Genomic DNA, 16,893 nt, shown 5'->3' on the forward strand with positions numbered 1-16,893 from the left:
ATTATTATGTTTCAGTATGCCAGACTATACGGATTACTTAAGAGAGCTCTACTACACCCCCGGTAAATCGGGGGCCTATGCAGGGCCTGAAAAATTATATCAAGCTGTTAAACAGGAAGGCAAATACAAGATTGGTAGACGGAGAATAAGACAGTTTTTAAACAATGAAGATTCTTATAGTCTGTATAAACCTATTCGTAAAACATTTCCGCGTTCAAAGGTGATAGTGAACACCATTGACTCTATGTGGGATGGTGACTTGGCAGACGTTTCAAACATTGCATCCCATAATGATGGATTTAAATTCTTATTAGTGCTTATTGATATATTTAGTCGATATTTATTTATAGTCCCCTTACAAAATAAACATCATCAGAACATTGTTGATGGTTTAAAATCAGTTTTCCAAAAAGGACGAAAACCTAACACCCTTAGAACAGATAAGGGTAGCGAATTTAAAAATCGTTGGGTAAAGACATTTCTGAAAAAAGAGGGAATAAACGTCATATACACTCAAAATGAAACAAAAGCAAATTATGCCGAGAGGGTAATTCGAACCATGAAGAACCTAATGTATCGTTATTTCATGAAGAATCGAACCTACCGTTTTGTGAATGTTTTGCAAGACTTGGTAAACAGTTACAACAATAGACCTCACAGATCATTAGGTGGGAATGCTCCAACCAATGTGAACCAAGAAAATGTCGATGAAATAAGACTCGAGTCTTATCTTTCGGGGAAAACAAAACTAGATCTGACCAAAAACGATCTGAACCAGTCTAATGAATCAAGCAAAACAAAAGTGAAAAAAAGAGTGAAACCCTTTTTCAAATTAAAAATTGGAGATAATGTCAGAATATCACAACTAAAATACCCTTTTCAAAGAGACTACCAACAGAAATGGACAGAAGAGTTTTTTAAAGTGAGTGAAAGATACAAACGCGGTCAATTACCTGTGTACAAGGTAAAAGATTTAGCAGACGACCCTATAGAAGGTACATTCTATGAGCCTGAGCTTCAAAAAGTCATAAAGTCAGAAGACGTTTCTTATAGAGTGGAGAAAATTCTTAAAAGAAGACGTCGTGGTAAAGCCAAAGAGGTGTATGTAAAATGGGAAGGATGGCCAAAAAAATTTAATTCATGGATTCCGGAGAGCTCTCTGGAAAAACAATAAAAGCCATCATTTTTTAGCAATTTCTCTCATTCAAAATGAGTGTTCGAATGGTGTTGACGTCTACGGACAGCTCTGAATATTTTGAAAATAAACCCAATTGCTTTCGAGTTCAATTAAATAAACAGATTCAATTTGACGGATATTGGACTGTTGCCCTGACAGAATTTTCTACAGAGAGTTGGTTGTCATCTAAGAAGAAATCAGAGTTGTTTGTGTGTTGTGATATTTGTGAGGAAACGATAATTGGGGGAAAAGAGGCACCCCTTCTAAGACGCGTATACCTAGGTGAGAAACCAGAAAGTATCACTTACACACTACCTTATTACATTCCAGTTAAAATTAGCCAATTACAGCAGATCGCTATATATATAACAGACAGAGAAGGAAACTTAGTTTCATTCTTAAACGGACCGGTGACTGTAACACTTCATTTCAAGAAGTTTCCATACGTTTTATGATGAATAGCCAAACGTACGTGAGTGATCCCAGAATATGGGAAGCTTTCTACAAGAACATGGCAGAGAAAAAATTCAACCCTTACAAATACAAGCCAAAACAAATTGGGAGAGGTGTGAGAAGTTACAAGTCTTACGTCATCCCGCTGAGGCCTCACTCGCAGTTAGAACCTGTAGAAAACAGCACTCAAGTGACTCCAGTAGCTGCTGTGGAGGAAAGAGCTAAAGTGGAACATGCCAAGGACGTTAAAGAGGGGGTTCCATTTGTCAAAGTACAGGGGAGTATAAAAAGGCCACATTCACAATCTTCTGTCATTCCTTCAAAGAAATTGAAGCCAACAACATCTCGAAATCCGAGGAAAAAACAGTCAACTAAATCTGCAAAACAAAGAAAGGCCTCAGCAGTGAAGAAAAAGAAGACTGTTAAGAAACAACGACGAGCGCCACGCAAGAAAACACAGTCGAGAAAAAAGAAAGAATTTAACATTGACAGTTACAGAAGTGTCTTTAAACAGTAAAAATGGCATTTTTAAGCAGTGATAATAAAGACATAGCTCAACCAATGGAACTCTCTCTTTTTGCATCCCCCACAAACCAAGTAGCAGTCGAGAAAGTATATTTTACAGAAGCAAGACCAATTTCTAGCATAGGTGTATCTGACACACCCATCGAAATCGTAGTATCAGGCTCAGGAGCAGAATACATTGATTTAAAACGAAGTAAATTGTATGTAAAAGCCCGAATTTTGAAAGCAGATGGATCGACAATGGCAGCAAACGAAAAAACTGGTATCGTAAACTTACCCCTGCAAAGTATGTTCTCCCAGATGGATGTCTACTTGAACAACAAGTTAGTCTCTTTCAATACCAATAACTACCCGTGGAAGGCTTACCTCAAAACAATTTTGTTTAGCGGGAAAGATGAACTCAATTCACAAAAACAATCTGAGCTGTTTTTTAAAGAAGAGGGAAATCTTGAAGATGCGAACGCATACAATGGAGGCAATGCCGGTCTGGTCCTGCGGTATAGTTATACTCAGCAAAGTAAAGTTTTTGAGCTGGAAGGAAACCTAATGGAAGATATCTTTGATATAGATAAATATCTAATAAACGGAGTAGACATCTACATCAAACTGTTTAGGTCCAGTGCCCCTTTTGTCATCATGTCTGCCAATAGTACTCCGGCATACAAATTAGAATTACAAGACGTTGTGTATAAAGTGGCCAAAGTGCGGGTAGATCCAGGTGTTTTACTCAACCACAGTAAACAGATTGAATCCACCCCTGTGAAGTATACCATATCAAGAAATGAGCTGAAAATGAATACCATACCCAAAGGATCTACCGAGTTTTACTGGGACAATATATTTCCACAGGCAGTACCCGATCGCATCGTGGTGGCTCTGGTCGACCAGAAAGCTGTGAATGGGGATTACACAAGTAACCCATTTAACTTTGAGCATATGGGATTATCAGATGTCGGGGTATACGTCAACGGAGAAAGCGTTCCCGGAAGACCACTGAAAACAGACTTCACGGCAGGACATTATTCAGCTGCCTATGCTCGCTTATTTGAAGCCTCTGGGAAATGGAACAACGACGCTGGACTGATTATCACTCGTGATAATTTTGGAAGTGGATACTCGCTTTTTGTATTCACGGTAGATCCGTGTGGGTTTGGAGAAGAGTATTTAAACCTAATTCGTAGGGGAAACACCAGACTGGAGTTGAAATTCAAACAAGCAACAACCAAAGCCGCCAATGTTGTAGTATTTGCAACATTTTCATCTTTACTTGAGGTCGACAAATCACGTGACATCAACTACATTCAACCATGAATTCATCACAACTGTTAAATATGGTGAAAACAGATCCTTGCTTAAGAAAATTTGTAAAAGGTGTATTTGCTAGTAATACACTGCCTCAAATGATTACAGAATTTCCAAGCGCCTTCATCGTCAATACACAACCTTTACCATTTCCCGGAGAACACTGGGTGGCAATATTAATGTACAGTCCATTGCAAGCAGAGTTTTTCGACAGCCTTGGAAAATCACCAGCTGATTACAATCAAGATATTCAAAACTTTCTTATTAAAAACAGTGTATACTGTCATTTCAAATCCGTACAACTACAACCACGTTATTCTGATTTGTGCGGACTTTATGTATTGGTATTCTTAATTGCAAGATTGTGTTTCAAAAAGTCATTAAATCGTGTGTATAATTTATTTTCTAGTGACATTCAATTCAATGATGGTTTTGTAAAAAGTTTTATGCATGAATATTTTATGTATCATTAAAAATTCATGAAAAGTATATACGGGAGTAATTTATTTTATATATATATATATATGACATTACTCAAAACTTCATTTTGAGGAAGTCTGGTGACTGAGAAACATGGACACAGACAGTATGAATGAATGGTGGAACACTCGTTCCTTGCTACCGTTTTCAACACCCACCATCATTTTAATATGTGGCAGTACACAAAGTGGGAAAACACATTTTACTAAAACACTTTTACAAAATGCAAATGGAATGTTTACCACGCCTGTAGATAGAATAATTTATGCTTATTCTGAACATCAACCTATGTTTGAGGAAATGGTGCAGACAATACCAAACTTTTCATTACACAAAGGTTTGCCTTCTAAAGAAGACATTGAGCAGTATACAGAGGGGGTCAATCACACCATAGTGGTGCTGGATGATCTCATGTTACAAGTCGCACAATCTCAAGATTGTGTACATCTGTTCACAGTGACATCTCATCATAGAAACGTGACTACAGTGATGCTGTCCCAGAACTTATATCCTCCGGGGAAATATGCAAGGACCATTTCATTGAATTGCCTTAATGTAATTTTGTTTAAGAATTACCGTGATTCTAAACAGGCCATCACTTTTGGATCACAAATATTACCAGGACAGGTTCCCTTTTTTAAAGCGGCATACGAATCCGCAACTCGACCCAATTTTGGTTACTTGCATGTTTGTCTTGAACCAACACAAAACCGAGAGTATCAGCTAAGGTCTCGTATTTTCCCAGGCGAAGAGATGATCATTTACCAACCTATATAAATAAGTACGATTACATATTCTCGTCTCAGTATTCAATTATGAAGCAAACAATAAAGAAACACGAGGCTCTTTTAAAATTTCTCGTGTATGCGGACAATACACAACAAAAAGTAATCGTCAAAACCTTGACCAGTGAACAGTATGATGTGCTTAGTGAAATAGCACTTAACATTTATACTGGAACTTGCCCTTTGCCCAAAAAGTATATAAACCAACTGAAACCTTACGAATCGTACATTCGATCCCTTGGATCCAGAGAAGTCAGCAACCGAGAGAAACGTCGGATTTTATTGAAACATATTTCTTTAGTGTCACTCCTACTAAGACCTATTGTGCAACATTTCAAAGGCAAATGGCGAGGGAAATGATAGTTGTACCGAAACTTAAATATGAACATCTACTTCAAAAATTGGACCAAGCCAAAGATCAGTCGACTCAAGCTATTTCGGCACAAGAAATCATCCCTGAAGATCAAGGACAAAATGTCAATGACCTTATGGATAAAACCAATTTGATACAAAATGGTACTGGCTATGTGAGTAAGAAGAAAAAAGCCGGAAGACCTCCTGGAATTTCTAATGTTCGACGGAAGAAAAAAACTACACCTTGGCTAACATATTGACAAATAACAATGAACAAAAATGTCTTGTTAATCATTTATTTGTGATTATAATTAATAAAAAAAATAACATAACAAACTGAGTTTTTTTTACATTAATGATTAAAATCCAAATGGCAACGTGTCTAAATTAGGAAGAATTCTCCTTTTGGTGTAAACCATTTTGTAATTTTTAGTTTCTACTCTGTTTAACAATTTTCTCTTTCTACTGTCCCTCGATATTTTACAAGGGTTGACTATTTCGATTTGTCGGCCGTGTGAGGTACAGATAATCGATTTAATAGCATCGAAATTAATCAGTTTCGAGTTAGCCCAGTTCAGTGTAAATCCCCTGACTTTACATTCTTCTTTTCCCGACAGCGTACGGTAAGCATAATTCTTAGGACCCCCTGACACAAATTCAACAATGTAACCATCTTGTGGGGAAATCTCGTTTGTTAACTCTCCCAAATAATTACCGATGGGTAGATAACTCAAATCATCCGACTTTTTAGTCTTGAAGATGACACTGTCTGTATCAAAATACAACACATTTTCGTTTAATTCGTCGAGAACACTGTATAATTTCAGTCTAGCCCACATGGTGGTAAAAGAGGCTAAGAATATATTGGTTTTGTTATCGAATTGAGTAAACAAAGGGTTGTTACTCCATTCTAAATGAAGTATGTCTCTTGAAACAATGTGAAAATTGTGTGGTATTTTCGTTGGATCTGAAAGCATCTGAAAAAATTTTTCAGCTTCTGACCCGTGAATGAACATAGACTGTTGCATGCCTAACCTCTGACCAAATTTACCCCAAAAGCTATTTAAACATAGTTTTGCTAAACATCGCAAACCCGGATTTTTTTTAATTTTATCATAGTCTAATTGTATACCCTCTCTTTCTTGGTATTCCCTTATGTATTTCCATTTGGCTTCTTCCGTAACGCATTCGGTCGGAAATCCCGAAGCCTCCTGTTTAATTTTTAAGAACATGTTCACATACTGAGCGAACAATCCTCCCTCACACGACTCGACGTCGTATTTTGACGACTCTGTAAAATGATAGACTTCATAAATGTTTAATATTTTGTACCCTTTTGACGTTGCCATTTGAATTTCGGGAGTACACCATGTGCCCGTAATGGCTCTCTCTTCTACAGAACATGTACATTCATTTTGATTTTCCTTGTCCGCACAAGTTCTACATAGTGGAAATTTCAATTTTCCGTTCGAATTATAAGGAAGCACAGGATGATAAAGTTTTCTGGGAGGGAGAATTTTAATTTTGGCAAGTCCAAAGTATTGTGACAAGTCCTGAAAATTGTCTGTGACGATGGTAGGATGGCCAACAGGGTAGCGACAATACTTGTTGGTCCATGGATAGAGACTAGTAAAGTCGTAATACTGTATGGTTTCGTCTTCTGCAGCTTTGTAATGTAGTTTGATGGCATTGGTTCTACCACCAAAAAAACTGTCACGTGGGTCAAGTCTGTCTTGAAGATCTAATGTCGACACGAATTGTTGTAATGCCACATTCTTGTCCAGCTGATATTTAAATTGATGCTCCCATATGGTAACCAACTTGTATCCCAAATTTTTAAGTTCTTTTTCTCTGTTTATAGTCATATTGTATAATTCGTTGATTGTCTGATTGGTGGAAGGATGTTTGATGTTATTCCGGTCTTCTGGGTAACAGGAGGGACAACCGTGGAACACACAACCTATATAGATACAAAAAAAACATTTAAACCCTCATGTATTCGTAGTTAAGTCAAGATACGCCGCCCCCCGCCCCCCTCCAGTTTTGGGGGAAAGGGGGCAAATGTTAGATCTAAAAAGTGAACTCTATGGTCAAGTCTTACCATAAAATTCGTAAATAGTTCCTTTTTCTTTGGGGTTCTGAACAAATCCGTCACATCTATAATTGGTGCCAGGAACTTGGTATTCACCTCCATTGAGAGCGTGAGAAATATGTAGAGGGGTTCCCCGCTGACGACTTTTTTCTATTAACCATTCTAACCACTGGATGGAAATCTTACTGTGATTGTCGCGTTTCGTATAACCTTGAGAAGGTACTACTGCTATAGGACTCTTGAAATGTCGTCCTCCTATCTGCACATTTTCGTCATTTTTTAAGTCGACTAAGGACGTCCAGGAATCATCGATATTGACCACTTCTAGTCCCTCCAAATATTCGATGTCATACCAATCAGACTCCCCGTCTTTGGTGATTTCTATCTTGTATTTTCCCTTCAAAAATAGAGACTTGAATATCCCCATGCACACGCTTGCAATGGTGACGTAATCAAATGGGTCGATTCCAAACGTGGTTCTTTTCTTAACGGTTCCGTCTGCTTGGACAATGTTTTCTGTGATAGTCGTCACCTTAATCATTAAATTTCTAAATTCCAGACAGCCCCGTCTCAGTATGTCAACATCTGAGCGACAATATTGCAACATTTCTTCTCGAAAGTTAAAGGTTTCGCTCTGTTTCGTTGCGTGCCATTCTGCAAGCTTTTTCCGCTCCCCAGTCGACATGAAATCGTACCCATAATACTTTAATCCTGGATACGGCCCCACGTAATTTTGATGGGTTTTAGTATTAAAAAAATGAGGAAAGTATCCTTTACAGAGTTCCTTCAGTCCAAAGGCTTCTGGTATTTTAGCAAGTTTCATGGGAAGGAAATTCAGAGAATCCACAAAAGTTAAATTCAGTTTTTGGGCAATGTGCATGTACATGATTTTCGAACCGTTATATATGATCTTGTTCGGTCGAATGGAGTGACGGTCGATGAGAACTTCTAAAACGGGGTACAAGTCGAAACTTTTGGCATTGTGTGCAACTAAAATCGAGTCTCTACAGTGTTTACTGGTGATGTAAGCACAAAATTGATCGGCAGCGCTGTCACCAGAAAATACGAGTTCCCTTTTCCAACAAGTGTCGGTACAAGGGGAATACAAATATTCTCCTTTTCGGGTGCGGGAACATTTTCCACAACGTGTTCCACAATAATGACAGGTAGCACCCTCCACTAGTTCCTCTTTTTCGCATTGGTGACAAGTGGTCTGTAGTACAGCAAAATTTACTTTGTGCTGTTGCAGACCACAGGATGGGTCACGACAGTGATGACAGAGTCTACAGTTTGAGCACTGGCGTTCTTCTTTAACACAATGGCGACAACTGATGCAAGACGGTCTATATCCTTTCTCGCAACGAAAAATGTCATCTTGACGGGTTTCAAAATCATAGAAAATAAATTTCTTGTTTCTCTTTTCAATTTCAGATCCAAACGATTTTTGATAACAATTGTGTTCCCCGGTTTGATATTCCCGACAGTTGGGGCACTGCCATTCTTGACAAATGTGTAAATGGGGAGAGCGCTTAGCACGTTCCAGAGTGACTCTACATTTTTTACATTGGTAAAACACGTCACAGGCGGGGGGATAACTCTCTTTCTTGACAACTCTTTGTTGTTTGTGTCTTTCAAAACACGTCCTTGACCGACAGATCCGACCACAGGAACGACAACCCATTTGGACGTCTGTTTCTGGGCAGTTGTCATGTAAACATACTTCACAAGAGGTGGCACAAGAGTGTTTTGATTTATTTTTATACGGTTTTAAACAAGAATGGCAAAAATACGACGCCTTAAAAAATCCTTGTATCCTAGCAATTCCATGCCAGTGTTTTTCCTGTTCCGAATCCACGTGATACAAATAGAGACGCGGCTTACCCTGATCCTCTGTGACCCTGACAAATTTGTTTCCAACGGCAGAGGACACGACGTTGATTGAGACATCAAGTAAATTTTCGAAAGGTTCGATATCATTCAGACCTAAATACCTGTCATTGGGCACACCGGCCTTTTCACACAGCCACATCGCCAACTCGCTTTGCATTTTTTGTCTCGACGTTTTCAAGATATTGTCATAATATGTTTGAGAAACAGTGCGGTGTTTGAGGGCGTGATCTAGCATCGTTCCAGGATCATTCCCCACTAAATTGTTCCATGTTTCCGTATCTACTTTCTCACACGTTTTTAGAAAACACAGACCGATGGAAATGGCCATACATAAATTGTCATTATTTTGTACGTGAAAAAGTGATTTTTTCCTTTCTATACTATTTTTAGGACCGAAAAGAGCTGTAATGGGTAATTTTCTAGGGTTACCTCCCCCTTTAGGCAAATCAATAGACCCAATGGTAACTAGCAGGTTTTCGTCTACGGGTAAGCTTTCGTTCGAATTGAGTACCTTGGTGATCTCAGACATGACGACATCTGCATTCAGAATTTCCCAGGACTGCAGCGGCACGACGATAGGATTGTTTAAACTCGGATGACTTAGGACCACCCTTCCCAAATCCGCATCGTGACCCCTGGCCTGGGACAACAGGTCGTCGAACATCTCGTGTAATTTGTTTTGGATATCTATTAATTTATCCCCCCTCCACTGTTCATTGAATTTGACCTTGAACGTGGTGTCGCGAGCTAGATTTTTCTTGAAGGTCCTGGTATCTCTCTTCCATATATAGTAAGGTTTTGCTAATGTGTCCTTAGAATCGGAACTTTCCCCACCGCCCCCCACCTGCCTACTTGTAGAAGGTTGATTGCCATCATTGAGAGAATGACACTTTTTTTTAGGAGGAGACTCCATATCAGAGAGAACCTCCTGCCATAAATTGTCAATGTGCTTATCCCATTGGAGTTCCCTTAATCGGTTCTCGACCTCGGCATCACCGACTAAACCATTAGCTGTTGCAAATAACTGCACGGTGTCCGGATCCTCCAAGGTGTCAAGGATTTCTTTTAGTAAACTGTCTTGTGCCATACCTTCAAATTACATTTTTAAAAAACATCAATTTCATGTTGTAGAAACCCATCTTTTTGTCACATTAAAATATATATATTCATAAATAACAACAACAACAATCATAAGAACACTTGTTTTTAATTATAGTATTTAACAGCATGTAAACAAATGACAATGAAAAACTCACACTCTGAGACATTTTCTTTCAACAAAAAAATTTACAGTCAAAAATATATAAAAACACCTTAAGACATTTTTTATTTAAAAAAAAAATTAACAGCATTTAAGCAAATGACAATGAAAAACTCACAATCTAACTAAGACATTTTTTTCAACAAAATCAAAAAAAAAATTACAGTTAAAAATGTATAAAAACACCTTAAGACATTTTTTATAAAAAAAATTTAACAGCATTTAAGCAAATGACTATGAAAAACTCACAATCTAACTAAGACATTTTCTTTCAACAAAATCAACAAAAAAAATTTACAGTCAAAAATGTATAAAAACACCTTAAGACATTTTTTATGAAAAAAATTTAACAGCATGTAAGCAAATGACAATAAAACCTCACAATCTAACTAAGACATTTTCTTTCAACAAAAAAAATTAGTCAAAACTACAAAAATACCTAAAGACATTTTTTGTCAAAAAAAACCAAAACTCCTCAAAAATATCTGAGAACATTTTTTGGTAAAAAAAAATCAATTAAAATGTTTGCAGACATTCTTATGACAAAGAGAGCAACAAAATTATGTTGTGACCTTTTTTTGCGTTGAAAACAACAGCAAATTACCTCTAAACAGTTCGGTAAAAAATATACAATAAAATACTTTCAAATCAAGAAAGACAACTCACTTGATCTCTACCCACTCTAGAATAAAACAACTGGATTTCTAATCTCAATATTGTAAAAAGTCAAATATTAAAAACAACTGAAATTTTAATGAATCAAAGAGTTATTTAAAAAACTGACTTTCAATTTTGTAAAAAGTTTATTAAAAACCGAATCTCAATGTAAAAATCAAACATAAAAACCACTATCATTTACATGTAAAGTTTTGCTTTCGTTAACAAGACCTAAAATTTCAGTTGTCGCTTGGACCTAGTGTTTCGAGCTACGCATTCATCTTCTTCCTCAACATCTGGGGAGGTGGTGACAGAGGATAGGGGAGTGATCAGGGGTCTTCGGCTTTCATTGGGGGATGGAGGGGTACTGGTTCTTGGAGGCGGGTTGATGCCATCATCATCATTAAAAGTGGTCTGATCATCATCATCATCATCATTGTGAATGGTGGTTGGGGTGGAGGGGTGAATGGTAGATAGGTCAGGATCAGGGGATGTGGAGGAGGAGGAAGAGTGTTCATCATCAATGGATTGGGGGGGTGGTGTAGGCACATCATCATCCTCTCTCACACAGTTCTCACACTTTTTCTTAAGCCACTTTTTTAACAGCAGAATTGCAACCGCAAAGGTGGTTGCAACCGCCCATGCTAAGAGCCCTATAAAAAATCAACTGAAGTATAATTATTAATATTCTTATAAATTTTTAGGTAGTCTTTATATTATATCTTCTTCTTCTTCGTTTTCCAAATCAAACTGGAAAGATTGCCTGTAATTATTTGGCTTATAAATATGATTCACTTTTTTATTAGACTTCTTACGCTTAAAATGACATTGTTTTCTACTGAATAACAAAATACAAATTAATATCAAAATACAGACACCCAATGTAATACAATTGACCACATTATTACCAAGAGCTTTATCTGAGAGTGTCTCCCCATCTTCCAACGGTTTATTTAACTTCGCCAACAGTTTATTCAGAATTTCCTGTCCTGATTCTAAAAAAAATTAAAATGTAAGATTTCAATATGTCAACGTTGCTCTATAATTATTATCGTTCTTCAAAGTTAAATCTAAAGTATTTATAATCCATAATTACTTTCAATGGTTACTTTCAACACTTAGCGATTCACATACCATCTCATTTTGTGGATAATCAGTAACTAAAATCAGTTACTAGTAATTCATTTAAAAGTATTTACCTGTTTTAACAGTGATTCCTGCTGTTGTTACGGTTGATGTTGTTTCTAAAAAAATTAAGGATCATGAACAGTTTATTATAATTACACTTTTACTACAACTTTTACTACAAAATGTCACGCGACGTAGCATAAGTCAAGCTGACCTCCTAGATCATGAGGCTTTTCATTCATACCTGCTTCATTAGCTGTCGACACAGGTTGAGTGATTATTGACGTGGCTGATGATGATGTCTCTATGTAAAAAAACAATTATAATATTATTAAATATCAGAGAGATATTATTTTCAAACTACAGTCTACATGTCTTTCAATTAATTTACATTTTAAAAAATAAATAAAAAGATTGTTTACATTTCCACTTCTACAGATAGGACAAAAGTCAAGTAATTAATGATAATAATTCAAACGTATATACCTGTTTGTCCGGACTTGGTCAGCATAGTTGTCTCTATAAAAAAAACTATTACTCATTAAATCTTACCATTGTAAAACAACATGTTATTGGACATATACAATTATTTTATTTATTTATTTGTTTATTTTTGCATTTCTTTAAAAAACCGAAATCAAAGGAATGTTTACAGTACATTACTACTGAGGAGGGAATTTATCAATAATGTCACGTGATGTAGCATAAGTCACGCCTCTGGGAAAAAGCTGACCTCCTATATCACGTGGCTTTTCATTCATACCTGCTTGACTAGTTGTAGACAGAAGTGTGGGTTTAGTGATCAATGGCGTAGTCTCTGGTGTCTCTGAAAAAAAAAACAATTATAATATTATTAAACATGCGAGTATTATTTTAAACTACAGTTTATCTTAATCACACACATATACTACATGTCTTTCAATTAATTTATTTAAAAAATAAATAAAAAGATTGTTTACATTACCACTTCTACAGATAGAACAAAAGTCAAGTAATTAACGATATTAATTCAAACGTATATACCTGTTTGTCCGGACTTGGTCAGCATAGTTGTCTCTATAAAAAAAACTATTACTCATTAAATCTTACCATTGTAAAACAACATGTTATTGGACATATACAATTATTTTATTTATTTGCTTATTTTTGCATTTCTTTAAAAACCGAAATCAAAGGAATGTTTACAGTACATTACTACTGAGGAGGGAATTTATCAATAATGTCACGTGATGTAGCATAAGTCACGCCTCTGGGAAAAAGCTGACCTCCTAGATCACGTGGCTTTTCATTCATACCTGCTTGAGCTGTAGACAGAAGTGTGGGTTTAGTGATCAATGGCGTAGTCTCTGATGTCTCTATGAAAAAACAATTATAATATTATTAAACGTGTGAGATATTATTTTAAACTACAGTTTTTCTTAATCACACACATATACTACATGTCTTTCAATTAATTTACATTTTAAAAATAAATAAAAGGATTCTTTTACAATAGTACTAGGGTACTACTATTACTACTACTACACACTACATATATAACAATGTCACATATGTAGCAACCATGATCGATACTTTTTAATAATAAATTTGGAGGGTATGTATACCTGATTGTCCGATCGTGGTATCACTATGCTTAGGTGGTGAAGGACTGAATGTTGCCTCTATAAAAAAATTATGAACTAAAAACATTATCCTTGAAAAAACAACAGATTATTATAATGACACATACTACAGTTTACTTTATGTTTAAAAGAAGAGGGGTGTTAATGTGTGTCTTTGAACAGAAATATGACGTAACACAAGACACACACACTTCACGGTGTCACGTGTCGGGGTAGCTTGCTACCGTTTCATTTATTTGAAATAAAAAATATAGTTCATAATTTCATTGCAAAGTCTCATCTTCATGTGGTGGATTCGGGAATTACAGGGTTTACACGCACACCCCTTTTAAGCAAAAAAAAAAAAAAAAAGAAATCAATAATATCGCGTGGCTTAGCAATTGAGCCACACGTTTGTGTTATGCGACTATTCAGTGTGGAGGTTACTTGATTACAACTTTTTTTTATATAATACCTACAACCGATTACTATATATTATTTAAAAAAATAAAAAAGGATCATTCAGCAACACACTGTGGCCTTCATATGTTATATTCAGGAACTACCGTAATAAGAAAGGGGTCGATTTACACATGTGCACACATCTTTAGCAGAAAAATCAATAATACCACGTGACGTAGCATAAGCCACTTGTAAAGTGTTGACGGGGGACTGGTTTTGAAATGATACTTCTTTATGTGGCGGATTCAGGATTTACTGTTCCCAAAAAAAAGGGGGGGGGGTGTTGGAGTCGAAATCTAATTTACATGCGTTTTAAATTTTGTAAAAATGCATAATTTGCACTTACCACAAATACGACCACGAAGATCTCGAATCTTTATCATGGCAGGGTCCCCGAAGACAATCACCCGGTTAAGTCCACAGGATGTCACAAACACTTCACGAACTTCCGTCACGTTCACCCGGACTTCTCGACAGTCCGGCCAGTAACATGTCAACACCCTCCTGTCTACAGGTGCATTTTGCACCGATACAATACATGTCATAATGATTACGAGCGTTCTGTCGTCCATCTTGCAATTACACACTTTGAACTGGTCATATGTGCACGTGATAAAAAAGCGCGCGAAGTACCCCGGTCAACATCCCCCCGACGTATAGAATAACACCATTTATCACTTTAATGATTTTTTTGTTTAAGAGTGTCTGTTTAGAAACTATCACATAAATGATGTATGGTAAACAATTGTCAACAGAAAATGTTTTGTTTATTTGGAGGGGAGGGATGGGGGATAAGGTAATGACACAGTTTATAACCTTATAGATAACCTTTTTTTTGGTACAGGTCAGGGATCAGCTTATCTAAGTCATGTTTTACAACCTAATTCAGAATTCTTAACTAAAAAATTTTTTTCTAATCCATAAAGTTTTATTTTGAAGTCATGTGTCAAAATGATGTAGATTCTGTGTATTTATTAATAAAAATAAAAGTATGAGCTGTTTTCCGTGGTCAATACTCTTACCTTCTCCTTCGTACGTATACATGTATGTTATATATGTTTATATATGTCATGTACCATTTACATGGATTTGAGTGAATAAATTGAAATGAATTAAATTGTGAGCTTTTAAAATAAATAATAACTTTTTTATATTTCTTAACTTTAAGATGAATAACTATAACTAATATTTTATCTGAAACTTAATCCAATTTAAGAACTCCAGTTATACATACAACATCGCTCGATCGTGATATGGAATCGTCGATTGATGAATTGTGATATTGAAAGTGGCTGTACTTTTTTCAGCTCTTTTTTTACATAAATTCTAATTTTGATTGATCGGGAGTTGATCAAAATTGTTATGGTGTGTATGTTAATAATAATTGATTATTAGATTAATAAGGTTTTAGAAGATAAGTCAACTCGAAGAAGGATAAATACTAATTTATGTTTGGCGCAATTTTCAAGGCTAAACTAGACAAACTTTTTTTTTCTGAACACTCGGGTATTGATGAACTTGAGAGTTACAGTGGAGACGCGTGATAGTTTGGGCGCAATTTCCAAGGCTAAATTGACATACTTTTTTTCTTTAACACACTCATGCAGGTATAGATAAACTTGTATCCTTGGGAGTTACACAAGAGACGCGTGATAGTTTTGGCGCATTTTCTTGCTGGATATTAAAATGAAATTTTACAACATAAAGACAAAAATAGAGAAACAACGATTAATTTAATTGCAGAATAGATTAATTCAAATTCATTTCAAAAAAATGTAATAATAGACATTACAAGACCAACATCACATTTCCTTACAATTTCTCCGTTTTGAAATTAATAATCTTTATTTATATGTTAAATGACTTTTTATGCCTTTTCTGAGCTTCAACATATATCTGAGATATTGTCTGGTTTAATAACCCCAGTTAAATACAACATCGCTCGATCATAATATGAAATTGTCGATTGATGGATTGTGATTTGGGAAATAAATGAATTTATTCGGGTCTTTTTAAAATAAATTTTAATTGTTATTGATCAAGAGTTTATTAAAATTATGTTGTCTTTAGTTAAATTTTTGCATTGAGAAGTTTTAGAAAATAAGCCAATCCGTAGAAGGATAAATGCTACGCAACAGACGCATGTCAGTTTTGGCGCAATTTTCAACCATGCTGACTTGACATGAACGTTAATACCTTTTTAGGACTTTCTCAATGTTGACCCCTCAAAAAGGGACATTTAGCCCCCATATCGACCTTTGTAAAATCATGATTTAGATTCCCACCCAAAAGCGAACACCTATAAATACGTGATGTTTCCGTCACTCTACCATCAGTCGAATAATTACCATTATAAACTTAAGACAATCCTCCTCCTCCTCCTCCTCCTCCAACATAATGGCGCAGAAATATCTAGACATGATGTAAGTGTATTTTTCCTATTTCAATTTTAAAATTTTGTAAAACTAATAATATATGTATCTTAAATGTTAAAATAATAAAGCATTAAATCAAATTTAATTTTAAAAAAATCCAATCTTTTGTGATCATCTTTGATAATATATTATATAAATACCCCCTTATATATTTTGTTATATTTTTTAAACATTAATTTAGGTTTTAAAAATGTTAATGTTATATTATTTTTTTAAAAAAAAGGGATCAGGAAAAGGCAAGAACATTTAAGGATTTTGAGGACGAATGGGTGGCATTAGGAGAGGAACTCT

General features: G+C 35.8%; 4 protein-coding genes across 4 annotated transcripts; 2 read left to right on the forward strand and 2 right to left on the reverse strand.

Moving 5' to 3' along the window:
• Window positions 1-559: 559 nt before the first annotated feature.
• Window positions 560-1,174, forward strand: LOC133199990 (uncharacterized). The gene has a single exon (XM_061335766.1). The coding sequence runs from the start codon at window positions 560-562 to the stop codon at window positions 1,172-1,174; it is 615 nt and encodes a 204-aa protein (XP_061191750.1).
• Window positions 1,175-2,149: 975 nt separating this feature from the next.
• On the forward strand, window positions 2,150-3,466 carry LOC133199992 (uncharacterized protein F54H12.2-like). Its single transcript, XM_061335767.1, has one exon. It carries the CDS (start codon window positions 2,150-2,152, stop codon window positions 3,464-3,466), a length of 1,317 nt encoding a protein of 438 aa, XP_061191751.1.
• A 1,952-nt stretch (window positions 3,467-5,418) lies between these two features.
• Window positions 5,419-10,145, reverse strand: LOC133199993 (uncharacterized). The gene is made up of 2 exons (XM_061335768.1): window positions 7,178-10,145; window positions 5,419-7,036 (listed from the first exon to the last, which is right to left on the reverse strand). The coding sequence occupies exons 1-2, from the start codon at window positions 10,143-10,145 to the stop codon at window positions 5,436-5,438; spliced, it is 4,569 nt and encodes a 1,522-aa protein (XP_061191752.1). The 3' UTR covers window positions 5,419-5,435.
• Window positions 10,146-11,118: 973 nt separating this feature from the next.
• LOC133199994 (mucin-2-like) lies at window positions 11,119-14,712 on the reverse strand. The gene is made up of 10 exons (XM_061335769.1): window positions 14,514-14,712; window positions 13,709-13,765; window positions 13,400-13,459; window positions 13,128-13,160; window positions 12,868-12,930; window positions 12,591-12,623; window positions 12,319-12,408; window positions 12,176-12,220; window positions 11,885-11,971; window positions 11,119-11,629 (listed from the first exon to the last, which is right to left on the reverse strand). The coding sequence occupies exons 1-10, from the start codon at window positions 14,710-14,712 to the stop codon at window positions 11,208-11,210; spliced, it is 1,089 nt and encodes a 362-aa protein (XP_061191753.1). The 3' UTR covers window positions 11,119-11,207.
• Between the last annotated feature and the right edge of the window lie 2,181 nt (window positions 14,713-16,893).

This window comes from Saccostrea echinata, unplaced genomic scaffold, assembly GCF_033153115.1.
Source record: "Saccostrea echinata isolate AGI-Se365-2 ecotype Australia unplaced genomic scaffold, CSIRO_AGI_Sech_v1 ptg000036l, whole genome shotgun sequence".
In the NCBI taxonomy this organism is placed as follows: Eukaryota; Metazoa; Mollusca; class Bivalvia; order Ostreida; family Ostreidae; genus Saccostrea; species Saccostrea echinata.